Source organism: Cynoglossus semilaevis, chromosome 12, assembly GCF_000523025.1.
Source record: "Cynoglossus semilaevis isolate Cse_v1.0 chromosome 12, Cse_v1.0, whole genome shotgun sequence".
Lineage (NCBI taxonomy): Eukaryota > Metazoa > Chordata > Actinopteri > Pleuronectiformes > Cynoglossidae > Cynoglossus > Cynoglossus semilaevis.
The window spans coordinates 12,373,855-12,399,365 of record NC_024318.1 but is presented as its reverse complement, the minus strand read 5'-3'; the positions used below and the strand labels follow the sequence as shown (position 1 = coordinate 12,399,365).

Genomic DNA, 25,511 nt, shown 5'->3' with positions numbered 1-25,511 from the left:
CATTTGATGGGAAAATGTCCATTTTATATTCTGGGTTAAAAGAAATTAAATAATTTCATTTGCATTTTTTAAATTAATATTGATACAATATCTATCTATCTATCTATCTATCTATCTATCTATCTATCTATCTATCTATCTATCTATCTATCTATCTATCTATCTATCTGTCTGTCTGTCTATCTATCTATCTATCTATCTATCCATCCATCCATCTTCAGGTTTTATTTAAACCAGAACAATGGCTGACGTCTATTGGCTGTTTGGTAAAAACATTACTTCATGTATAATTAATATTTTTCGAATGCCACGTAGTACCAGTAATAATGTATTCTGTCAATACTGCATTCCATTACAGCCACAGTGAATCATAATGTATAACATATACTAATATGCTGACTGCACTCACACATCTCTGTGTTGTAATGTTTTTCTTTTCCTTCTCTCAGTCCTGCTCAACAGTTGCTCCCCATAATCCCCTCCTTCACTCTTTTCTTTCATTTAGTCTTAACGATCATTACAAAGTTGCCAAGTGTTTAAAATACATTTTAACATATCCTGAAAACGCGTCACTGTCTTCGCTCTTGGATCTATTATTAGGATTTATTATTTAGACCTCCATTGCTGAAAAAAATGAGACTCTGAGGTGTGTCCCTGTTTGTATTTCAGTTGTGGCCACTGAAGCTCATTTGCTTAGTGTTCTGCTCTGTTTGCCTCACCTGGCCACTGCTAGCCCCTCCCTGACTGTGGCCCCACCCTGTCTTCACATCACCTGCATTTGCTATAAATGGGAGCAAACAAAGACACATCTGGATTCTAAAAGGTCCAACCCTAAAGGAGACAATCCGGCTGCAACGTCCAGAGAGTCTTTACTGCACCAGGTGAGGATGACTTCCACAGCAGACCGACTGGCCCATCAGCAGGCCAAGGAGCACGGCATTGGCACCAACAAGAGTGCAGTGAAGTTTAAGGAACAGGACTACGAAGCTTTGAGACAGCAGTGTCTGGAGAGAGGACGTCTCTTTGAGGACAACTACTTCCCGGCTGAGCCCAGGTCTCTGGGCTACAATGACTTGGGGCCTTACTCTCCCAACACCAGAGGACTGGTCTGGAAGAGGCCAACGGTAGGTTACCGCCAAGAAGACTGAAAGAAATCAGCTGTACATCAAACGTTATATTCAACACAGTAATGAACAAGGATGTCACAAATGTTGAGTAAAAATACAAATTTTTGGTCTGTGAAATTACTCCTCAAACTTTACTGACCAAGGTTTTTAATGTCTCTTTAGAAGGATTTGTTTTCCAAGCATTCACAGCTAATAATGCTAACAGGGCTTTTATGTCAAAATAGTGGGTTTTTTTTTCACATAAAATAACCAAAAAGGTTCAAAGATTACAGATTTCCATCTCTGAAGTAAAATATAGTGATAGACGGAGTTTGAATCTGAAAAGCTTTATCCTTCTTTTCTAATTGATTGTCTTAAATATTAATGTTGAATTTTTGATCCAGACATTAATGATTGTCTGTGAAGTTCTGTCGTGAGGTGAAATGGAATCCCTCTTAAAACTTTTATTCAATATTCAACCCTTTGACCTCCTGTGGTTTGATGCTCTGAACAGGAGCTGTGTTCCAGCCCTAAGTTCATCGATAATGGAGCCACGAGAACAGACATTTGCCAGGGAGTTCTGGGTAAGTGTGGAAAACTATAATGGATGAAGAGATATTATCTCGTCTGAAAAGTAACTACAACGTCCCTGCAACAAATCCTCCGCCCATGAGCCATTAATGTTGCAAAACCATTGTTGTTGGTATATGATGTTTACAGCAGTGTTGGAGTGTGGTGAACATTGTATGTTGCTCAATCTCATGACTGTTATCTTCCGTTTACATACAGGTGACTGCTGGCTTCTGGCTGCAATAGCGTCTCTGACCCTGGATAACCAAATTCTGGCTCGTGTGGTTCCTCCTGGACAGAGCTTCACTGAAAACTATGCTGGAATATTCCACTTTCAGGTTGGATGAAAACTGACTTCATAATTTATAATGTTTAACCTTGAAATCTATCCAAAACTATGGTAATGTGTTGATCCATAATTTTACTAAAATTTACCATGTGAAAACTATACATTTCACCCAAAATATATTCTTAGGGACCAGAAATGGGATGTAAAAAAGATATTTTCTCCACTGCAATGTGATCAGGAAAATTTGGCAGTGTTTGTGATTGTAATTATTCATAACTAAATCCATACAGTATGGAGGTACTCTTGTTATTCTACGTATAAATGACTGTTCTTTCCCGTCACTCACATACAAATGTGGTCAATTTTCATCCTAGAATCTTAAATTCACCACAACAAATAATTAGTTTGTGAATTCTGTGTTAAAGTTAAAACAACGACAAGTCTTAACAAACACAGTGGATGTTTTATTAGACAGTAATATTAGACCGACCACACTTGCCACAAAGTATGCAACACAAGGATAACACAGCCCTCTTAAAAGCACAATGCGTGTCACCAACATCCTGCACGGCAACATCTGGTAACAAACAAAAATGTTTTTGCCTTTTTTCCCCATCTCAGTTCTGGCAGTTTGGTGACTGGGTGGATGTGGTGGTGGATGACCGGTTGCCCACCAGAGATGGAAAGCTGCTCTTTGTTCACTCAGCCGAGGGCTCTGAGTTTTGGAGCGCTCTACTTGAGAAGGCCTATGCAAAGTACAAGTTACTCCTGCTGCCTTAATGTTTCTTTACATGTACCGTTGCCGCATATGCAGTTGGTAAATGTGTTTGCGTCTCTTGGATTCTGACAGACTGCATGGCTGCTATGAAGCCCTGTCAGGTGGGAACACCATCGAGGGTTTTGAAGATTTTACAGGCGGCATCTCAGAGATATACACCTTAAATAAAGCTCCACCAAATCTCTTTCAAATTATGCAGAAGGCCCTGAAACTTGGGTCACTCATGGGCTGCTCCATTGACGTAAGCTGTATTTTCATTGGTTTTCATAACAATGTGCAAATAAATCCAGCAACAATTTCATTCTACTGTTGGATTTGGACCAAAGTCTGTGCTTTATGTGTTCTTAGATAAGCAGTGCTTATGAGACGGAGGCAGTCACTTCTCTTAAACTGGTGAAAGGACATGCATACTCAGTTACTGGTGCACAAGAGGTAGACTGTAGTTTGTACTTTCTTATGTACTTTATGTCAGGAACATCACTAACTCTCGCTCTGTATTTCAGGTGAACTACAGAGGTAGAACGGTTCAGCTTGTTCGTGTCAGGAACCCTTGGGGTCAAGTTGAGTGGACAGGGCCTTGGAGTGATGGGTACAGTACATGATTGTATATATCTGTGCCTTCATCATCAGTTTCCACACTTTAATACCTGTTGTTTATAAAACATAGATCCAGGGAATGGAACTACATCAGCAAAGATGAGAAATCAAACTTGAACCACGTGGCAGAAGATGGAGAGTTCTGGTAAAACTTTTTTTTTTAAATCAAATATTAATATATTTTCATTAGGCAGGTTAAAAAGCCACAGTTTGAATAACTCTGTTAAAACTTTTTGGACCACGACAAGTTCAGCACCTTCTTTTTAATGCTAGCAATTGTTTCTTGTGGTATGTATTAAAATTCAAATTAAATTGAGCAATAACAACAAAAAAGTTTGATAAAAGACTTAGTTTCCTGGGAGTTGATCCTGCCACTCTTCATCACTAATTTCTTTTGTGGTTAAGTGGCCGCTGCCATCGCTTTGAAATCATCACTGCCACCTACTGGTATTATTAAAATATGGCAGGACTAAGGATGGACAGGCCAGTGTTCATTTCAGGTGGAGCATTAAAAGGAGAAGGACTATTTTGTACAATTCTATGGTGTATTTAAATAAAACATATGCAAATACAACAGCACATGTTGTGCTTCTTTTCTAAGGATGTCCTACTCAGACTTCATCAGGCATTTCTCCAAGCTGGAGATTTGTAACTTGACCCCGGATACACTGACTAGTGATCAGGTGGGACATTGGAACAATTACCAGTTTGAAGGAATGTGGAGGGTCGGCTCCACCGCTGGAGGCTGCCGCAACCACACGGGTGAGGAAAAGTTCTCGTCCAGTGTGTCACCATGTCATATTTTATATAAAATATACTATCTTTAATGTGTTTCAGCCACATTCTCATCCAACCCTCAGTTTGTTGTACGTCTGGAGGATGTGGACGATGACCCTCTGGACGGGAAGGATGGATGCACATTCCTGGTGGGGCTGATGCAGAAGGACGCACGGAAAAAGAAGCAGCTTCGCCAAGACCTGGAAACCATCGGCTTTGCCATATATAAGGTATTTAGTCTGGGATTTATTTTGGTTAAAATTGCATGTTTGAGTTTTTACATAAGAATAACAATTAATGTAAACTGTCTTTTTTTCTCACAGGTCCCAGATGAGGTCAGTACTGGTCACCACAGGAGTGGGTTAACACATAAACAGCCATAAAGTTTTAAGTTGACCCAAAATTCTAAGATTAAGGCCTGAATTCTGAAAAACCTAAAAAGTACAAGTTAAAAATCAGACTTTAATTTAAATTAAAGACTTTGTGTAGCTTTTAAATATATCAAATTGGTTTTAATCAACCTTGGAATTCTTTGCTATGACCCTTCAGGAGAAGTAAGTTTTACTTTGTCTGTTGACCCTCAGTACAAAGGGTGCAGCAATGTCCATCTGGGCCCAGATGTTCTTCTACGCCAAAGAGCAGTGGCCATGAGCAGCACCTTCATCAACATGCGTGAAGTGTGTGACCGTTTCCGACTTCCTCCGGGGGAATACGCCATCGTGCCATCAACCTTTGACCCCCACAAGAATGGCAGCTTCATTCTCAGGGTGTTCTCAGAGAAACAGGCTGGTACCAGGTACTATTAGAATGACGACCGAATGATGACATTAGAGTTGAAGACTGTAGTTTTTACTGCCATCTAGTGGTCAACTTCTTATTAAAGGAGAAAGTAGTTTAGCAGATTAAACTGTGGCAGAGTGGTTTGAGCTCTGGTATTACCACCAGAAACTCACTGTTTCGATTCTGACTGAAGTAACTGAAGATGTTTCTGTACAGTGTTTGTGTGTAATAATCTAACTTAACTGTATTCACAATGTTGTTCCTGTAGAGGGGGGAAAAGCAACAGAGGATGAACTTAGTATGTAATTAGTTGTAATGTTCTTGCACACCAACAGAGTGTGCTCTAACTGCGTTTGTGTTTTTCAGTCCACTGGAGGAAGATATTGATGCTAAAGTAGAAGACGTAAGAAAAACAAACCAATATTAATAACAATCGGTCTTAAGGTCATAAATGGTCAACAATAAAACAGACAAACATTAATGACTAACACTATGTCCTCACAGGAAGAAATATCTGAGAGTGACGTGGATCCTCATTTCAAACGGCTCTTCAAGCAGATCGCGGGCAATGTAGGTAGAAGAACATTGAACGTCAAATCATCAAATATAACAATAAACAATTATTAAACACGTTTCTTTTTCATGCAGGACATGGAGGTCTCTGTCTTTGAGCTGGTCAGAATTTTGAACAACGTCATGTCCCACCGTAGGTGTTTAGAATAAATTTAGATATTGTCAATATTAATTTTGGCACTGACTTTGTTTTGTTACGCTCTTTCAGGCTCTGATATCAAGACAGACGGTTTCAGCCTAGAAACGGCCCGGCTTATTGTCAGCCTTATGGATGTATCCTCTTTAAAATTGGTAACAAAATATTTACGGTATACACAGTGGGTGGGTTAGTTAGCTGGATAGATAAATAAGCCTTAACATTTTCAAGAAAGACGAAAGTTCCATGTTGGGACTGATGGAATTCCATCTGCTTTGGCACAAAATCCAAAAATACCTGGTAAGAAGTGATGAATTTGGTCTGAGATTAAATATAATCATGCCATAAATACAGTACCTGGACGCACTTGTCCTAACAACACACCTCCTGTGTTTCCTGGTCGTACAGGAGATCTTCAAGCATCACGACACGGACAACTCTGGTACCATGAGCTCACATGAGATGAGAGCAGCTGCAACAGAAGCAGGTTCTTCTAATATCATCATTCTCTGCTTTAGACACTATGGAATATATCTCTTCAACTAGAAGGGAGTTGTAAAATGTCTTTAATATTTTTCCTGCCATATTGACAGAGACATGTAGCATGAGTCTTGTACGAACATTACTTATTATTTTGAATTCAATACTAATCTTTTCAAGTACTACACGTGTTCATATGCTGTTTTGATTTTAAATATCTTTCTCAGTCCCAGCAGTGGCTTGTAACCCCCCTTTTGAATACCTAGTGACAGAACTTTATTAATAATCTTATGTGTAGAAGCATATCATATAATTATTATCTTGTATTTAGATATATACAACATAAACGCAGAAGAGTTCAGGTTCATTTCCACATAGTCCCAGATCTCAGGTAGGATTGTGTCAGAAATGGTTGTTCAGATGAAAAATTAAAAGTCACTCGGTGGAAAACAGCCTGTTTCTGAGACATCACTTACAGTATATCCCTAATGGAATACGTTGAATGCATGGCCAGTTGGTATGGAGACTGCTTCTATTTTCTCTGACCTAAAGACGTCACAGCACTCTGGCTATCCTCCTTCTGTCTCACACTCATGCTAATGGCATGTTATATCCTATGTCTCACACTCATGCTAATGGCATGTTTACAAAATATCACAGAGAAAGGCAGAAACAAAGTTCTATCATTTGCTGCTATGTGTTTGTTTGCATCAGCCAGTGGCTGCTGGACTGGACCAACCAGTCTGACTCCCTCCCTGCACTACATCTGTACTTTAACTCAGACTGGTACAGGCGAGGCGATGTAACATGACTCAGTCATTGCTATTATCTGACGCATTTTTTAAAAATCTCTCCCCTGAATGAGAAAAGAAAAAACACTGTCTCTGTTTTTGTCCATCGCAGGTTTTCATGTGAACAGCGCTGTGCTGCAGGCCATCGTCAGCCGTTACGCTGACGCTCAGTACGCTATAGATTTTGACAGTTTTGTAGGCTGTCTCATCAAACTGGAAATGCTGTTCAGTGCGTATCAGCAAACACACACACACACACAGAGAGACAACTACTGTATCGTCAACACCTTTGCATAAACAACACTTTGCTTGTCTGTTTTTTCCATCAGAGATGTTTAAGGCTCTGGAAAGACATGACTCAGGGAAGATTGAGCTGGATATGCAGCAGGTGAGTGAGACGATAAGCCAAACTGCAGACGCTCCCACTGCACACGTCTTGTTGAATAACTTCCTTCTGTCTGTGTTTTCAATCACAGTGGCTGTGCCTAGCCATCTACTAGCTCTGGAAGCACCTGGTTATCACGACAGAAAGACGAAGACTATGGACAGTTAGTAAATGAGTATATGAAGCACTTTTAGTAGAAGTTGCATGATTGACATTTTTTATACGGGAGCGCCCTTTTTAAGATGTCTTGTGATCCAGTTAACGTCAGAATGACCCAATCAAATTAATCAGTGATAGTTATACTGTTGCTCTTCTTCACATTAATATTTTACACAAGCTGGTAAATAATAATTACTGAATCAGGCTGCATCAAAATAAAGAACTATGACTGTATGTTCATTAGCAGATCAGACTTATTTCAAGTAGTAAAGCACACCCAACTCATTCCTCATGATTTATGTATGACAAATGTTCTATAGTTCAATTGAAAAAATTACCAATGTTCACGGGATGTTCATTTACTCATTGTACTTGATATATAATTCGTTTCTCGATTAAATAAAAAAAGCTAGAGCATTCAAGAATTTTGGAGTTTGTTTCTAAACATAGAATGTAGCTTTGCCTTCTCTCCTGCAGGGGGAGAATTTCCATCTGAACAAAAAAGTTCCAGTCAGTCATTGTGTGAAGGTGGAGTACATCCTGGACAGTTCTCCAGTTCATCCTGCAGGCCCACAACCACTCTCAAATTTACCTGTGGTCAACTCATGGTGTCCCTAATTCCAGATTGGGGTTAAGATTATTCCTAATCTGCATAATTTTGGACTGTGGGAGGAGCCAGAGATCATGGACATGGAGAACTTCCAGACTCCATACACAAGAACAATAATTTACAACAAGGAACTGAACCAGTGATTTAAGGAAAGATAACTAATAAGCCTCCTCATATATGATATTTACGTTCTATTATATTTATATATACAGTATATAATTATATATATTAAATATGCAGACAGTTTTATAGAATGTAAAAAACAAAAACAAAATTAACTAATCAATATGTTGTATTTAAATTATTAAATTTGTCAATTAAATTGAAATTAATTGAATTCATGGAACTTTTCAGACTTTCTTTCACGTCAAAAATATCATGTTAAAATTACAGTTATCCCTTTGTTTCTCAAAAACCTGATATTAACTTCAATATTAACTTTCTTTTTTATATAATACTCCAGGTTTTTCTTTTTTTCTTTCAGAACTCTAAAAATGAGTTCCACATTCTGGCTCTAGTGTAAAAACTCTGACTCTATCCGACGAAACCTTAAAAATTCTCTCTCTACTTCGAATATAAAAGCCTGAATAATAATAAGGTTCAAGTTCAGTTCCACGGAGTGTGCGCTGCATCCGCGCCACAAGGGCAGGATGAGAGCAGGTGTGCCAGAACCTCGACAACAAGCAGCCAGAGCTGAGGGTGTGGACACTGTCAGTGTGCGTTCAAATGACAGAGACAGCCACACGCACACACACCTGAGCACAGGGAGAACGACAACCTGCTCCATCCTCCTGTCAACTGTCAGAAATCATGTCCGGCATCGCTGCAAAGCTTCAGCACAACCGGGAGAAAGCGCAAGGGATCGGAGCCAACGACCATGCGGTGAAATACCTGAACCAGGACTTCGAGTCTCTGCGGAGCGGCTGCCTGGAGAGAGGGCGGCTGTTCGAGGACGACTGCTTCGAGGCGCTGCCTTCATCGTTGGGCTTCAATGAGCTGGGGCCGAACTCTCATAAAGTGCGAGGCATCAAGTGGATGAGACCCACGGTGGGTGCGTGAGTGGGTCCTGTGGTGATGACGTAGAAAGATGATAACATTTTAGTGTTAGAACACAACAGTCGAATTGACTTTATGACTAAAACAATTATAATCCTATCAAGTTATAATCCTATAATCACACACATAAGGTTGGATTGTCTGTAGTCCTGTTGTCTACATTGTCATTCATATTCTACACTAATATGTATAGATTGTTTATTATAACTTTATATAACTTTATATTATATTGTTATTATATCTAGAATATACGTTCCTACATATACATATGTGTAGAAATATGTATATATGTATGAATGGAGAAAGATAAGATGGGATAGGATAACATAAGTTTATAGAATATTTCATTTCATTTTTTATCATTTGGCAATTTAAGATCAAAAACGTGAAATTATCGATGTAATGCAAATTACTCATTAATTACAGCCAAGTATTTTAATAATGTAACTGTATAATGAGTGAACTTCTTCATTTGTCCTGCAGGAGTTGTGTTCTAATCCAAAATTCATCGTAGAAAATGCTACCAGGACTGACATTTGTCAAGGAGCCCTTGGTGAGTCACACCAGTTTTGAATATTTCAGAAGATGAGTACATTCTAGATACCTTTTAGATCTATGTTAGAAGGGGCGTGGCCCTGTCTGTGTACTCCTGGTGGACATCCTGATGATCGGGATTCTTTTTCTGGCGTCTGTTTGTAAGTGTAACGACTGACTAATTCCCAGGTACTGAAAGCAGCAAAACCACTCACGACAGCTCCTTCAGTTTTACTCTGTCAACACCCAGTCTGACTAAAAACACATGAGTGTGTGTGTGTGTGTGTGTGTGTGTGTGTGTGTGTGTGTGTGTGTGAGAAGGAGGCAGGCATTGGCAGCTGATGAACAATGTGGTGAATTTAGAGTGTTAACAGAGCACAGATGAGGTGTATATAGAACTATGTTGCATTTATGTCGTATTTCTGTCTGTACCAGTTTCCTCCCATAGTCCAAAAACATGGAGCCTTATGTGATTGGACAATATAATATTGATGGACGGATGGATGGTGTTAGTGTTTGTGGAATTGGTTGTTTGTCTCCAAACAGTATGTGCACCTGTAACAGAGTGGTGAACTGTTGAGGGCGGGGCCAGAGCTCGCCCAATGACTGCTGTGATTGGAATCCACATTTGCAGTTTCCTTGTAATATTGCAAGAATAATATTCACCAAACAAGAACAACATGATCACCTTACTTGTACTACTTACTATTACTACATCTTAAGACATGAAATGGGTTCCACACTGGAAATGCAGGGACATTTGTATTTTTAAGTTTTAAGTTTTTTAGTTCTTAAGGGTGTTTTGTTTTGTCACCTTTTATTTTTAACCACAGAAAGTTTAGTCAAAGTGTTGGTCATTTAAGAACGGGGAAAATATATGTATCAGCTGTTTGCACTACAGTAAGTATTTACATTACACATATTTATATTACACATAGCTACTTAAAAAACATCTGCCTGATGATGATGGGGCCCTCAGGTCATTGGAGCTTGAGACCCCTGGTTTACAGCTAAGTTAAATCTATTTTGTTTGTTTGTTTGTAGGTGACTGCTGGCTCCTCGCAGCCATTGCTTCCTTGACTCTTAATAAGCAGGTTTTGTCTCGGGTCGTCCCCCACGACCAGAGCTATGACAGGAACTACGCTGGAATCTTTCACTTTGAGGTACAGTCATTGGACTCTATGTGTTAACTCAAAGACGAAAAAGAAACAGGTTTGACTCAGTTGAATTCTTTCTCTCTCTGGCTCTCAGTTCTGGCAGTTTGGTGAGTGGGTGGATGTGGTGGTCGATGACCGTTTGCCTACCAAAGATGGAAAGCTGCTGTTCGTCCACTCAGAGGACAACACAGAGTTCTGGAGTGCACTGCTGGAGAAGGCTTATGCCAAGTATGCAGGGTTATCAGATCTGTCTTTGTCAGTGTCTACTGTACCTCAGCCCTAACTTTCATTTCTTTAGGCTGAATGGATGCTACGAGGCTCTCTCCGGTGGCAGCACCATTGAAGGATTTGAGGACTTCACTGGAGGCATCGCTGAGAGTCATGACCTGCGAAGGGCAGACCCTCATCTCTTTCACATCATTGACAAGGCTCTGCAGAGAGGCTCTCTTCTGGGATGCTCCATCGACGTGTGTTTCAAATACGCTCTGTGTGTGAACCTCTGAATGTCGTAGTACTGTTGGTAACGTGTGTATTTTATTTTACTGCATCCCAGATCACCAATGCACGTGACTCAGAGGCCATCACAGACAGTAATCTGGTGAAGGGCCATGCATATTCCATCACAGGAGTGGAGCAGGTGAGCACGTGTCTATATGTGACATTTAGTTCATGTGAAACTGGAGCGACTGCCATATTAAGTTTGACATTTGATTATGTGTCAGGTGGAGTACAGAGGAGACACGGAGAGGTTGATCAGAATCAGAAACCCATGGGGACAGGTGGAGTGGAACGGAGCCTGGAGTGACAGGTAAACGTTGGTTACTCAACTAAATTACTTTTATCATTTTTCATCATTTTCCTCTAATGTTATAAAATTCACAAGTCTAAAATTTTGAACTTTTTGAACTTCTTGTATGAAACAGCAATAAAAAAAACACATAAGTTATTATTAAATGTTATTTTTCCCTTAAGAGCCACATAGAGAACATGACACCAGCTTAACACTGAACAGTAACAGGATATCAGCAAAGTCTCTCTAGGGAGATTTCCAGCTGACGTAGGAACAGGACGGCTCATAATTAAACTTACATCATTTGCCTGAGAACTCCATTTGTCTACAATTTGCCTTTGTTTTGACTAAATTGTAGATATTACGTGGTAAACTGTAAGATATGAAGATTAACTGGTATTTATTATTTGGCTCATGTAAACAAACTTCTTTTTAACTATTTTAGTATGACTTTAATGCTCTGATTTGTTTTGGGCCATTTAGTGGCATCAAGAGGTATTACAGTCAATTCTTTGTAATTCATGTAACAGAAAAGTTGACATCAGTCTTTACCGTACCTGGAGCCAGTGTTTGGGGGGTCGGACTTAAAAGCCTGGTGGGTCGCATCTGGCCCAGGGGCCGTAGTTTGCCCAGGTCTGTAATAAAGTCAACAAAAACACAACATTAGCATTAATATGACACTGGCATTTCAAAAGAAGACTCCTATTTAAAACCTGTATTCCACTCGAGGCGTTAAGCTGTGTTTCCCTGACATGCATGTAAAAAAAAAACCACACAAGTACACACCCAGTGGAATGGCTGCTAAGAGGGTTCAGAACATGGGTGGAGAAGTGTTAAGTGGGTTCAGAACATGGGTGGAGAAGTGTTTGGCACATAGACCTGTTCAGCTTCACCACTCCTCACAGTTCTCATCTCAGAGAGGGAACCTGCTTAAAATTAAAAAAGACAAACTTTCTACAAAGTTTCGTTTTCCCTTTCAGTTCTTATCAGTGGAGATACGTCAGTGATGATGACCGAGAGAGGCTGACCAAACGGGATGATGGCGAATTTTGGTAAGTTTCAAGCTTTACATTTTTGAGGATCCAAAATTGACGTGTAGGTTTCAGTTGTTCCCCTGAATGTGATTAAAAAGACATTAAAAAAAACAACAACTTTGAAACTTGATATTTCGACTAAATGACCTTGTCTATGGGCTTTAAGAAATTATTGGGAATTTTTCCACAAACATTATGAGTAATTCAAAATTCAAAGGATGCAGTGGCAATGTATTACCTTCTATTATTTTATAAGAAGCAGACTATATTTTGTTAATTTTCAAAATGCCTCATAGTCATGAGAGTTTTAGCAACTGCACAACAGATGAAAAAAATCTTTGTTCAAATCTTTGTTCAACAGGATGTCATTTTCTGACTTCCTGGACAATTATTCCCGCATCGAGATCTGCAACCTCACCCCCGATGCCCTCACTGGTCAGGAGTACAAGAAATGGTCAGAGACGGAGTTTGAGGAATCCTGGAGAAGTGGCGTTTCAGCTGGTGGCTGCAGAAACTATCCACGTATGAGCAGTTTTAACATCTTGATCTGAGAATCTTTTCATTCCCAGGTTTCTGTACCATTAACAACCACAGAAACCTCGCCGACAAAAGCTGTGCTTGTCTAGGTTCCTTCTGGCAAAATCCTCAGTTTGTCATAAAGTTGGATGAAGTGGACGATGACCCCGATGACGGCGAGGAGGAGGGCTGCACCGTCATAGTGGGCTTGATGCAGAAGAACAAGCGTCGCATGAGAAAAATGGGCGAGGACATGGAGACAATTGGTTTCGCCATCTATGAGGTGAGGAGACGTTGGTGACGTGACAGCTGAAGTGACAAAATCCACCTTCAACGGCTCATGGTTGCTTTATTTTTTTCCAGCTTCCGGAGGAGGTATGCACACACAGATGAAGACACAAACAAGGAGTATTTAAATGATCCGTCAGGTTTCACCTCTGGAAATGGTTCTGCAAAGCCTTAAGCAGTAGGCAATATACTGCGTTCTTATTTGACAATACTGTTGTGTGTCTTCTTCCAGTACTACGGTAAAAGGCAGGTGCACCTGAAAGAACAGTTCTTCCTCAGGAACTTCTCAGCAGCTCGCTCTGAGACCTTCATCAACCTGCGGGAGGTGTCCAACCGCTTCTGCCTCCCCCCGGGGGAATACCTCATCGTTCCCTCGACCTTTGAGCCGTACAAGAATGGAGATTTTTACTTGAGGGTGTTCTCAGAGAAACCCGCTGACTTCCAGTAAGTTTGTTTTGCCTGGTAAAAGAACATGTTTTTTGCAGCACTGGTTCTATCCTCATCATTAATGCTTCTTTTTGATGACAGAGAGATAGATGATCCAGTGGAAAGCCACGTGGAGGAGGTACGACACAGTCCAGTATCTTTGTGTTTAATAAGGTTGGAATAAATGGAATAAACCTGACTCTCTGGTGCACAGATTGAGATTGATGAGGACGACATCAGCGCCAAATTCAAGTCGCTGTTCGGACAGCTGGCCGGACATGTTAGTGAGCTTGACATTGAACAAAACGTATCAATAATGAAAGCGGTTAAAGCCGCTGTGCTGCAGGTTATCATTATGTCGTATGCTTTCAGGACGTAGAGATTTGTGCACTAGAGCTTCAGAAGATTCTCAACAAAGTCGTGACAAGAAGTAAGAGACGCTTGTCACTTTCCTGTTGCAAGATTTTATGTAAACTTGGCAACATATGTCTGAACCTTATCTGTTTCCAGGAAGTGACATCAAAACAAATGGATTTAGTAAGATCACGTGTCACAACATGGTCCAGCTGCTGGATGTATCCTTCTCTTTCTTTAGTTTAAGAAAAAAAGGAAAACACGTGAGGCACCAGGGAGCACAAGGTGACAGACCTGAACCGTGGACTCACAGGTGAAGGAGGAAGGGAGTATTTATACCCAGGGCACCAGGTGAGATGAGTGAGACTGATGAACAGGGAACCACAGGTGAGGGTGATAAAACTGATCAACCATGGAGACACAGACTGACAGAAGGGCTGAGAGACAGACTGACTTGACACTGTCAGCACAGGAGTGTAGCCAAATGAGCCAAGACAGAACTAGTGGCACTTTGGCCCAGAGGCAATGTCTCTGTCATTGGTGGCAAGTTCAAATCCCGGTTAGGGCGGTTGGTACCTTCCAGTGGACTCACCCCCCGCAGGAAGGTTTAGGGGGGTTGGTACGGTACAATGTGATTTGGGTGGTGACGGCAGCCTCACGACCCGGTAAAGGATAAGCGGATGAAAATGGATGGATGGATGGATGGATAGACAGAACTAAAGTCTAAAATAGCTAAATGGCATGCAAAAATATAGGTATGCTATGCTAACTGATATACAAAATGTAATTCAAGGTTAGCAGAGCCTCAGTTAAAATGTAGCTACAGTGTAACAAAAACTATAACAGACTTGCTTACCAAAAACTAAGGACACTATTGTTTATTTTTGGCTTATTTTCTTACTCCTTTTTACTATTTTAATAATAAATATTCAAATATTAGAACTTACTCTGCTGGTCGTTTGCAAAAAACAAATGCCGGGCATCTGTAAGAACTGATTCCCATTTGGAAAAATATCATTTTTATTTAACACTGTCCTTAAAGAAAGATGGAACTGGCAAACTGGGACTGGTGGAATTTAAGATCCTGTGGACAAAGATAGAAAAATACCTGGTGGGTTTCAGTATTATTTTGGATGCACATTAACATCTGCACACAGCAGTGGAATGTTTGGCACATAAACGTGTTCTTGGCTCTGCATCAGGATCTGTACAAATCCAGAGACACAGACGGCAGTGGCTGTATGAGTTCCTCTGAAATGCGGATGGCTGTCGAGGATGCAGGTAATGCAGTGATTTCTTTTTTTTTTTTTTTAGGGTATTGATGATGCTGAAATGTGTGACACGTGTTCCATCTGTATTGTATCCTGACAGGATTCAGTCTGAACAACGCTCTACATCAGATTGTTGTGGCGCGCTACAGCGACCACAACTCCATTGACTTTGACAATTTTGTCTGTTGCCTGATTCGCTTGGAGTCACAGTTCAGTGAGTGTCACACCGTGTCTGTGTGTTCTGTGGTGCGGCTGGTGAACAACGTCATCGTCATCATTGTGTGTGTTGTTCTTGTGTTTTTAACAGACACGTTCAAGGTCTTGGACAAAGACGGGACTGGTACGATAGAGCTAGGCTTCATGGAGGTAAGATGGAGGCGTCAGAAAAATCTGAAATCAGTGATGTTAAAGTTAATGACCTATAACTGTGTGTGTGTTCTTTGTTCACAGTGGCTCAATTTTGCGATGTCTTAGAAGAGATTAATGAAGATTAACAGTGGAAGAATCTAGATTTTGTATTAAAAATCATTACAAAAGTATCCTGCTAAATGTTAGCGTCTTCTTTAACCAGTGTGTTTTATTCCATCCATTTTATTCCATAATTAAAAAAACAGTTTTACAACTCCAGTGTTTGTGATGCTTTTTTAAATTACTAGTCCAACACAGTGGAAATGTTTTTTTCTATGCGTTAGCATTAACACTTTGTACGCTGAGGTGGGATAACAGAGCACATCTGTTTAAACTTGCAAAATGTGTCTAAGTTGTTTCCACAGCACACTAAAATGAAGCAAAAAACATAAAGGCGGTTTAAGATTACACTGATAATAAGTTTAAGCTAAAGGTTAGCGTTAAAAGTGACACATTATATCTTTAAAATATCAACATTGTACACTAACGTGACCTGCCAATTAAATGACAATGGCAACAGTGGCCCTCGGTTGATTTGAGTTTGAACTTTGGTGTTAGCAAAGAACTATAACATTAATGTTGGCTTTGAAGACAATGGCATGATGACCCTGTTGCAGCTTAACTACAGTATTCGACACAGTTGCCTTGAAATAGCTCTGGATTTATTTCTTAAAGTATTTTTCCCACCCTGGTGTGGATTACAAAAATTAGACCTGGTCTGAAAATAACAGTTCTTCAGAAAAAAGAAAAGAAAAAATGTGCACGACTGTTGGAAAAAAACAAACAAATAATACATTATTAAGAGATGATTTCTGTGAGGTGGAAACACTTTTCTGTGTCAGGGCCATTACTCTGAGAGGTAGATTTGTCACTAACACCTCAGAGCACTTCACTAACCACACCCAACAATAGTCCAACACACTGGAAACCTGAGCCTGAGTACGGACAATGATGTTCCTCCATGTTAACAGTGTTGGGTTTCTGATGACAGACAAGTGCTGGAGTGAACCAGTGAAAGTAAGTCTTCAACTGAGGTTTCATTAACAACCATTACATTTCATCACAATGTGTGTGTGCTGTGCATCTCGGTCTACAAGTGTTTGTTATCTATGTGTGAGACCAATGTTGATTTGAAATGAAGAAAAAAAAGGCAGCTGTGACCAGCATGAAGGACTTCTGGGTTGGTTCATTGCATATTCACTACTTAATCCTTTTTGGATTGATTCCCAGTTATAGACTGAAGGCAGAGGTAAACAGTGGATGGCTCACCATGACAACAAAGAAAAACATTCACAATGACACCGACACTAAAATCTGTGGCGAGTGACCAATTTACCTAAACCTGCTTGGTTTTGGACAACAGGAAACCAGAGTAGCTGCAGAAAACAAACAAACAAACAAACAACAACACACTAAGGTCTTAATTGACTTACAGTAAAAGTCCATGAAATTATCCCAACCGCACACACGAACCCTGTAACAGGAAAAATGGAAAAAACAGTGAATATCGTTAAATTATATTTATATATTAAAATATAATATTAAAATTATATTATAGAAAAAGAGCAGAATGTGTTCTCAATTATTATCCTTGTTATTATTATTATTATTAATATTATTTTTACTACTATTACTAATACTACTAATAATAACAACTACTTATAATAACTTACGTGACAGTGGGGGAGAAAAACTATCTTTGAAGAGAGGCAGTTGCGGCTGTTATATTGTAAACTGTACAGTCGTAGAAACAACCACAGCCAATCAAACTGGTATTAATATAAATTAACAACATTATTAATGTTGACAGCAGCGTCAGGTCACTGGAGCTTTTGACATAAGGACGAACGGTTAACAAGAATCAAACGTTGACATTCTTGCTGTAAGGCAAGAGCACCAACCACTCTTTTCCCGTCCTTTAATTTCTTGATTTCAGTATTTAGATTTGACTTGACCTGATGAGTGGTTGTTTAAATTGTTGTAGCTCAGAATATCTCGTGTTTTTTCCCTTCACTCCTGAGAGTATTGTGATGTCTTTTCCAGCAGATGTCAGCGTTCTCACAGACTTTGAGTTTGCTGCCTACATTTCACAGACAGGGTTGTGGCCAGACTTGCAGTAACATGCATTTTCAACTACCACAGGGAATGTGTGCAACGATTTCCTGCCTCCTGTGGCTCACAGCTCCTCCAGCTGCCATTAGCTGTGAAAGACCATCATAGGCTAACACGCTGGTTATGAAAATAAAGACAAAAACAAAATGAAGGCATGAAATACCAGGATGAACGTTTGCAGTGGCTGCAGTGTTTTCATGCAGTACTGTAGACTCAGCTGTGACGTGCTGCCATTTAAACTCCCTGCTTTCTGGAACAGGATGTGGGACGGGCTTCTCTGACTGTAAACCACAGACTCACAGGGGAAGATGAGTAGTGGTGACACTGAAACAGAGACTTTGGATGTAAAAATAGTCCATCCATCATTATTGGCATCCATAATCTCTCAGCCAAAAATAGCATGAAGAATTTCATTCACACTTTTACCAGTAAGCCAGGTCGGAGGACTGAACAGGAAGAGACGCCATTTAAAATGGCCGCTTCCGTAATTTTATACTGGATTAACAACGTCAATGCCGCGGATGTGATGTTGAAATTATTATGAATAGATAAGTAAGATGTACATTTTACCTAAATGACAGTACACATTCTGGGCATGAGGATTTTAAATAGTAAAATAAAATATCAATCTGGTTATAAAACAGTATGCTATAAAATGTAAACACAAAATGTTTCTTTATTATTATTTGGTTCAGCCTTGGTGGAGACATACATTATCAGGTTGGTGTGACAATCACAGGAGTCATCAGACCAGGATGGAGTCTCTCACTGGGCCACAAGACCAACAACCAGTCACACTCACACCTGTGGTCAATTGACTGGGTGAACCTTCATGTTTGTTTGGACTGAGGAGAGAAAACCCAAAAACTCCATACAGAAAGACTTATCATTGGGGATCAAACCAGGGACATTCTTGCTGTGAGGCAAGAATGTGTGGGTGGTGGGCTTACATTAACAATACAAAGTAAAGGAGGTTTAACAAATACCATTGACAGCTCCAGCCACTCTCCAATTGTGAGTCTTCACCAAATACCTTCTGTTTTCTCCTTCTCTTTTGGTCTCGCAAACAAACCTCCAACTTACCTATGTTGTACTAAAGTTGGGTAGTTTTGCAACCACTGCGTCCTAATTCTCTGCTACTGTAATAAACAGACACGTCAGGTAGTAACTCTATAATCAAACTCCCCATTTTATCGCTGCCTCCCTGTCAACCGCTGAGACTGGACAATTATTGAAAGTTTACAAACTAAATTTCGTATCACCTCCTCTGGTGCATATGACAATAAAGATTCCTTCCTTCCTTCCTTCCTTCCTTCATTCCTTCCTTCCTTCGTTCCTTCCTTCCTTCCTTCCTTATTGCGCAGTCTTCTAAGAACCCAAGAAACGACATTCATATTTTTTCAGTTCTGGAGATCGGGCTGACACGTGGGAGTGGATTGCGACCAATCACGTTCATGAACATCTGACTACCGACTGCTGGAATTTGGTGCGGATGAAACATGTCTCTCTCCTCAGGTAGACAGATCAATCCTTTTGGCGTATCTGAGCGCTCATCCTGCCTTTTACCTTATAAGGAAACTGAAACGCTTCGGAGAAGGAGATGAGCTGAAAATATGGACAGGTTTGTTCTCCATATAAGGGCGTCATGTGCCACTCCCACCCATGACTGCCCTGGAGCTTTTTTTGGGTTCTCACCTGAACAGTAACTGGGCTGAAGCCGATAATACTGAGCGATGAAAATGACACTTGTTCTGCAACAGACATCTGAAGACATTATCGTCGATGGCACCTGGTTGTGATCGTCATTTTAATGTGCATTAATGCATTCAGCGTTGCTGAGGCTGCAGCTCTAAAGTGTCACACCTGTGGACGGGGAGGTGGACCTGAGTGTGGAGGTGTGCTCATTTGCCACTGCTCCTGCTCCTCCTCCTTCTCCTGCTGTGAGTCAACCTGCTCTCCTTCTTTATGACTCTTGAGCATTGAGACTGCTGCTGCCATTTGTTCCCTGCTGCCTGCTCTTTCACACCTCCAAAGCAAAAATGGTGAGTAACACAAAAATGACTGGACTCACTGCTGCCACACTTTGTCCTGGGCATGATTTGTAGTCACACCCTGACATGGAGTGCACTCCTAAAATGTGTTTCCTCGCCTTTAAGATGTGTTTGATAGAAAAGGGTTTAATACTGTGTGTAGTTACAGAGGTAAGAGCTTTTTTTAAGAGTGATGAGGAAAAACTGGTTTGCGAAGGGCTGTTAGGCAGTGTACACGTAAAGGGTTAGTTTTTAAGGTGTGGTTTTGTCGTCAAAATGGAGTGAGCTTTGTCAGTGCCTGAAACTTGTTTGGAGAGAATGCTTTAGGGCGGTCTTTCTTGTACCAACTCGTTTCACAATGACTGGAATGTGATAGTCAGGGCCTTGGAAATTCACAGCGAAGCTCAAATTTGTAGCATTTAACTGTTCAAAAGAAGTGCTGTTAAAAATATCAGGCATTTCACTTCTCTCCAAATTCAAGTTTTCAACAACTTCCTGTTTCTTTTTTTTTTCAGTTCTGCTTTTTACCTGTGGACAAAAGTCCAGGTCAATATGAGAGAGAAAATCAACAGAGACACACATTTATCATGCCTGTGTTTAGGCTTTTGATTGTCATATAACATTTTTGATAGGATTTATTCATTTATGAATATGCTCAAGTGGAAAATCGGACTGAAATTTCTGATACATTTTAAAAAATATAACCATAGAAGATACACCTTGTTTCTTTTATGTAAAACCAAAATCTTGTTAAATGAATATCAAACAGCAGTGTGTCTGACTGTGCTGTTCCATTTTTGTTTTCTCAAAAACAGACATCTGGATCAGGGGCCAAAGTGGCCGAGCAAGTGATACACATCTTCGACAAAATGCGTTTAACCAAGGCAGACAACAACCCACGGGATCGTCCAAGAATTGTTGTATTGCATCATCATGGTGGTGTCATTGATGTGGAGCCAGAAAAAATTTTCCGGCAAAAGGATTTGGAAGCTGTGGATGATGTGTTTATGTTCTTGATGAACATGCTAAATGTAAAGGAATGNTTTGAAACCCATGAAACACCCAAAACGGAACTGACCTTGATCTATTGGTAGGTGTTTGTATTTTTGTTTTTAATCTGGTTCCCCTGTTAGCTTCAACCCGGTTCTGGATACCTGTGACTGAGGGGCTGGTTGAGTTGATGAAGGATGAACTTTTGACTTTTAACAGATTTTTCACACTTTCACAGAGCAGTTCCTCAAAGTGAATGGTGGTTGTCAACAGTCCCAGTCCTTGCTTAACTTCATCGACTGACTAAATCGCAGAACTTTCAACTGACCTCACAATAATTTTAACATTTTGTGTTTATACAGAAAGGAGTTTAGCTCTAATGTAGACATGCCCACATGATGAAGAGACATTTGTTTTTACCTTGGAAATGGAAAGTGAATAATGATTTCTCCTCATTCCAGGGCTCCTGATGAAGCAAGTATCCATGATAAAATTCTATACTCGAGCTCCAAGCAGTACTTAAAAAATGCAATGAACGGTAATCATCCAACTTCACACATACAAGTCCACAGCGTCAAACGATGAAAACTAATTTGCTGTCTCTTCTACAGGTATCAAACATGACCTGGAGTTCCAGTCGCTTGCAGATATTGCAGACAGAAAATGTTTTACAGAGAAGTTTGGAAAGCAGATAGTCACACTTGAGGGCAAGAAACTAAAATGAGAAATTGCTGAATAATAATGGTATCAAACATGACCTGGAGTTCCAGTCGCTTGCAGATATTGCAGACAGAAAATGTTTTACAGAGAAGTTTGGAAAGCAGATAGTCACACTTGAGGGCAAGAAACTAAAATGAGAAATTGCTGTTACTCCCCCTAGCCCCCCCCACACACACACACACACACACACACTGATCTGTTACAGTCTCCAAGGGATGAGGACATTTCTGGTGGGGGGAGGGATTGGCTCAACAAAGCTTAACAAGACGGGTTGGGTACCAGATGGGATTCAGTGCCTGTATAACGTCCAACGTCCATCCTCTACAACAAAGTCTCGTCACACTGACGCTGGCTGTTTGACCTGTGTTGATGCCGTGTCACTTGACTTTAGCTCCATTTGTCTCATTTCACACTTGATGTCATGTACATACACTCCTGCTCCAACAAGTGTGTTCTGGGATGCACACTATTCGGTCGGGCACGTACAACTGAATTAGGTTCCGCATCCTTGAAAGATGCTCCACAATGTTTGACAAAGCCTGTTTTTCTAGACTGTTACACCCTGAGACACTCTGTACACAATACCTTTTACAATGGGGGAAAAATGTTCTGTGGAAATGCAGCATCTAATGCATCAAGTATTGTTAAATAAACATTAAGAAATGAACTGTGCTGGAACTTCTGTTTTTATTTGTTTGTTTACATTTCCCTTGTTTTGTTATCTCGGCTCACTAGAATATTTTATTGTGGGATACTCAACTATTGGGCCGGGGGCTGGTTTATTGCTGTAGATCTTTTGGTACTGGGCCACACAGAAAGAATCATTATTACTTTCACTTTCTTTAAATTATGTTAATCTGCCTGGTATCTCTCAAAATAAATGATAGAAGTGAGAGTGTGCGTTTTAAAAATATATACACTGTTATGCGTGTGACCTCCACTAGCGCTGACTATCCCTGATGGTCTGGAGAAATTGAAAAAAAAATGGTAGGATTGTCCTGTGTAAAACCTGGCTGTGGCGTCATGTGCCACTCCCACCCATGACTGCCCTGGAGCTTTTTTTGGGTTCTCACCTGAACAGTAACTGGGCTGAAGCCGATAATACTGAGCGATGAAAATGACACTTGTTCTGCAACAGACATCTGAAGACATTATCGTCGATGGCACCTGGTTGTGATCGTCATTTTAATGTGCATTAATGCATTCAGCGTTGCTGAGGCTGCAGCTCTAAAGTGTCACACCTGTGGACGGGGAGGTGGACCTGAGTGTGGAGGTGTGCTCATTTGCCACTGCTCCTGCTCCTCCTCCTTCTCCTGCTGTGAGTCAACCTGCTCTCCTTCTTTATGACTCTTGAGCATTGAGACTGCTGCTGCCATTTGTTCCCTGCTGCCTGCTCTTTCACACCTCCAAAGCAAAAATGGTGAGTAACACAAAAATGACTGGACTCACTGCTGCCACACTTTGTCCTGGGCATGATTTGTAGTCACACCCTGACATGGAGTGCACTCCTAAAATGTGTTTCCTCGCCTTTAAGATGTGTTTGATAGAAAAGGTGTAGTTATACTGCATGTAGTTACAGAGGTAAGAGCTTTTTTTAAGAGTGATGAGGAAAACGTTTTTAAGGTGTGGTTTTGTCGTCAAAATGGAGTGAGCTTTGTCAGTGCCTGAAACTTGTTTGGAGATAATGCTTTAGGGCGGTCTTTCTTGTACCAACTCGTTTCACAATGACTGGAATGTGATAGTCAGGGCCTTGGAAATTCACAGCGAAGCTCAAATTTGTAGCATTTAACTGTTCAAAAGAAGTGCTGTTAAAAATATCAGGCATTTCACTTCTCTCCAAATTCAAGTTTTCAACAACTTCCTGTTTCTTTTTTTTTCAGCTCTGCTTTTTACCTGTGGACAAAAGTCCAGGTCAATATGAGAGAGAAAATCAACAGAGACACACATTTATCATGCCTGTGTTTAGGCTTTTGATTGTCATATAACATTTTTGATAGGATTTATTCATTTATGAATATGCTCAAGTGGAAAATCGGACTGAAATTTCTGATACATTTTAAAAAATATAACCATAGAAGATACACCTTGTTTCTTTTATGTAAAACCAAAATCTTGTTAAATGAATATCAAACAGCAGTGTGTCTGACTGTGCTGTTCCATTTTTGTTTTCTCAAAAACAGACATCTGGATCAGGGGCCAAAGTGGCCGAGCAAGTGATACACATCTTCGACAAAATGCGTTTAACCAAACGTGACTGAGGGGCTGGTTGAGTTGATGAAGGATGAACTTTTGACTTTTAACAGATTTTTCACACTTTCACAGAGCAGTTCCTCAAAGTGAATGGTGGTTGTCAACAGTCCCAGTCCTTGCTTAACTTCATCGACTGACTAAATCGCAGAACTTTCAACTGACCTCACAATAATTTTAACATTTTGTGTTTATACAGAAAGGAGTTTAGCTCTAATGTAGACATACCCACATGATGAAGAGACATTTGTTTTTACCTTGGAAATGGAAAGTGAATAATGATTTCTCCTCATTCCAGGGCTCCTGATGAAGCAAGTATCCATGATAAAATTCTATACTCGAGCTCCAAGCAGTACTTAAAAAATGCAATGAACGGTAATCATCCATCTTCACACATACAAGTCCACAGCGTCAAACGATGAAAACTAATTTGCTGTCTCTTCTACAGGTATCAAACATGACCTGGAGTTCCAGTCGCTTGCAGATATTGCAGACAGAAAATGTTTTACAGAGAAGTTTGGAAAGCAGATAGTCACACTTGAGGGCAAGAAACTAAAATGAGAAATTGCTGAATAATAATGCTAACAGCTGTCCTGCAGCAAGACACTCTTTAGAGTTAGACCAGGTTTGTTTTAGCAGGAATAACAGGCAGCTGTAGCTTGTTCACTTAGTTGAAACACTGTCTTACTGGGTCTCATTGGTTTCAGAGAATCAACATATCGCACATAAGATACAATGAAGGTGGAGCTTAAGGCTGGATCCATTAAGTTTATGGTATGTTAGAATCCAGGCACTTTTCATAAACTACGTTGTATATGTAAATAGCTGGATGTAAATGTTTTCTGTAAACAGTAACTGTAGGTGGACTAACAGGCTAGAGTAGTGTTTAAGACCACAGGTGTTTATCTTTAGGCTACGACTTTATTATTACATACGGTGGAGGTTTGGGAAAAAACATTTAATGTACATTTTTCAATTTCGATGTTCATATGTTCTTCTAGGAGGATAATCTTAATTTAAAGTTAAAATTCAAAAATAATATAGGCCTCCGAGACATGTTTTGTGAATTAGGCTTACACAAAGAAAACTGTCTTAACCAACAGTTCTGTCCTTAACTGTAAACTGAATGACGTGATTTACTACTACACTACACTCCAGTTTTACAGCTATTTTTAGAGCTGCAGGATGAGTGTTGGGACCTCAGAGCCAGTTGTGCAGTTTTCCTAGTTTCAGACTTCAGAATTTTAGATTTAACTCAACTTACTTCATCTAACAGTTTAAGTCAACAAACTTCATTGAGAAAGTCATCTACCAGGAGTTCATTTGTACATATGTGTGTACACACGGTCCGACCTGACCAGGTACAGTGCCCCCACCTCTGTGTACCATGAGCAGTGGTGAGTCATTAACCCCCGTCTGCATCACCCAACTTTGTAAAACACCATTTCATTTTTGGCAGGATGACATAACTGTGAAGATGTTGCCATGTAGTTCTTTTCCCTGAACACCATGAGAACGGATCACTGTTGTCAGCACACGCAGTGTGT

General features: G+C 40.2%; 2 protein-coding genes and 3 long non-coding RNA genes across 5 annotated transcripts; 4 read left to right on the top strand and 1 right to left on the bottom strand.

Moving 5' to 3' along the window:
• The first annotated feature begins 227 nt into the window (after positions 1–227).
• Positions 228–7,474, top strand: LOC103387545 (calpain-2 catalytic subunit-like). The gene is made up of 21 exons (XM_017037463.2): positions 228–1,124; positions 1,621–1,690; positions 1,896–2,014; positions 2,587–2,720; positions 2,816–2,984; positions 3,092–3,175; positions 3,247–3,332; positions 3,411–3,485; positions 3,942–4,102; positions 4,178–4,347; positions 4,441–4,452; positions 4,702–4,913; positions 5,264–5,300; positions 5,402–5,467; positions 5,546–5,603; positions 5,679–5,743; positions 5,838–5,906; positions 6,015–6,093; positions 6,990–7,106; positions 7,207–7,265; positions 7,354–7,474. The coding sequence occupies exons 1-21, from the start codon at positions 888–890 to the stop codon at positions 7,375–7,377; spliced, it is 2,103 nt and encodes a 700-aa protein (XP_016892952.1). The 5' UTR covers positions 228–887; the 3' UTR covers positions 7,378–7,474.
• Positions 7,475–8,666: 1,192 nt separating this feature from the next.
• Positions 8,667–16,098, top strand: LOC103387544 (calpain-2 catalytic subunit-like). The gene is made up of 21 exons (XM_008322236.3): positions 8,667–9,078; positions 9,571–9,640; positions 10,666–10,784; positions 10,873–11,006; positions 11,077–11,245; positions 11,332–11,415; positions 11,501–11,586; positions 12,549–12,620; positions 12,964–13,124; positions 13,229–13,401; positions 13,482–13,493; positions 13,639–13,850; positions 13,935–13,971; positions 14,047–14,112; positions 14,205–14,262; positions 14,343–14,407; positions 15,229–15,297; positions 15,389–15,467; positions 15,558–15,671; positions 15,765–15,823; positions 15,908–16,098. Exons 1-21 carry the CDS (start codon positions 8,842–8,844, stop codon positions 15,929–15,931), a joined length of 2,100 nt encoding a protein of 699 aa, XP_008320458.1. The 5' UTR covers positions 8,667–8,841; the 3' UTR covers positions 15,932–16,098.
• Positions 8,964–21,553, bottom strand: LOC112487807 (uncharacterized). Its single transcript, XR_003051256.1, has 4 exons — positions 21,418–21,553; positions 17,299–17,339; positions 12,126–12,203; positions 8,964–9,097 (listed from the first exon to the last, which is right to left on the bottom strand). It is a non-coding gene; the product is annotated as an uncharacterized LOC112487807 (long non-coding RNA).
• Positions 21,051–21,704, top strand: LOC103387547 (uncharacterized). Its single transcript, XR_522436.1, has 3 exons — positions 21,051–21,097; positions 21,459–21,535; positions 21,609–21,704. It is a non-coding gene; the product is annotated as an uncharacterized LOC103387547 (long non-coding RNA).
• A 1,038-nt stretch (positions 21,705–22,742) lies between these two features.
• On the top strand, positions 22,743–24,508 carry LOC107989349 (uncharacterized). The gene is made up of 3 exons (XR_001760882.2): positions 22,743–23,137; positions 23,898–24,339; positions 24,413–24,508. It is a non-coding gene; the product is annotated as an uncharacterized LOC107989349 (long non-coding RNA).
• Positions 24,509–25,511: the final 1,003 nt, after the last annotated feature.

What these genes read in the sequence shown, in the direction of transcription:
- LOC103387545 (XM_017037463.2), top strand. Translation starts at nt 888, where the DNA reads ATGACTTCCACAGCAGACCGACTGGCCCATCAGCAGGCCAAGGAGCAC. An exon ending in GCAGAAGATGGAGAGTTCTG is followed by an intron (nt 3,486 to 3,941) that starts GTAAAACTTTTT and finishes TTCTTTTCTAAG; the next exon opens with GATGTCCTACTCAGACTTCA. An exon ending in TTATTGTCAGCCTTATGGAT is followed by an intron (nt 5,744 to 5,837) that starts GTATCCTCTTTA and finishes AACATTTTCAAG; the next exon opens with AAAGACGAAAGTTCCATGTT.
- LOC103387544 (XM_008322236.3), top strand. Translation starts at nt 8,842, where the DNA reads ATGTCCGGCATCGCTGCAAAGCTTCAGCACAACCGGGAGAAAGCGCAA. An exon ending in AACGGAGCCTGGAGTGACAG is followed by an intron (nt 11,587 to 12,548) that starts GTAAACGTTGGT and finishes TTTCCCTTTCAG; the next exon opens with TTCTTATCAGTGGAGATACG. An exon ending in TCGGACAGCTGGCCGGACAT is followed by an intron (nt 14,113 to 14,204) that starts GTTAGTGAGCTT and finishes GTATGCTTTCAG; the next exon opens with GACGTAGAGATTTGTGCACT.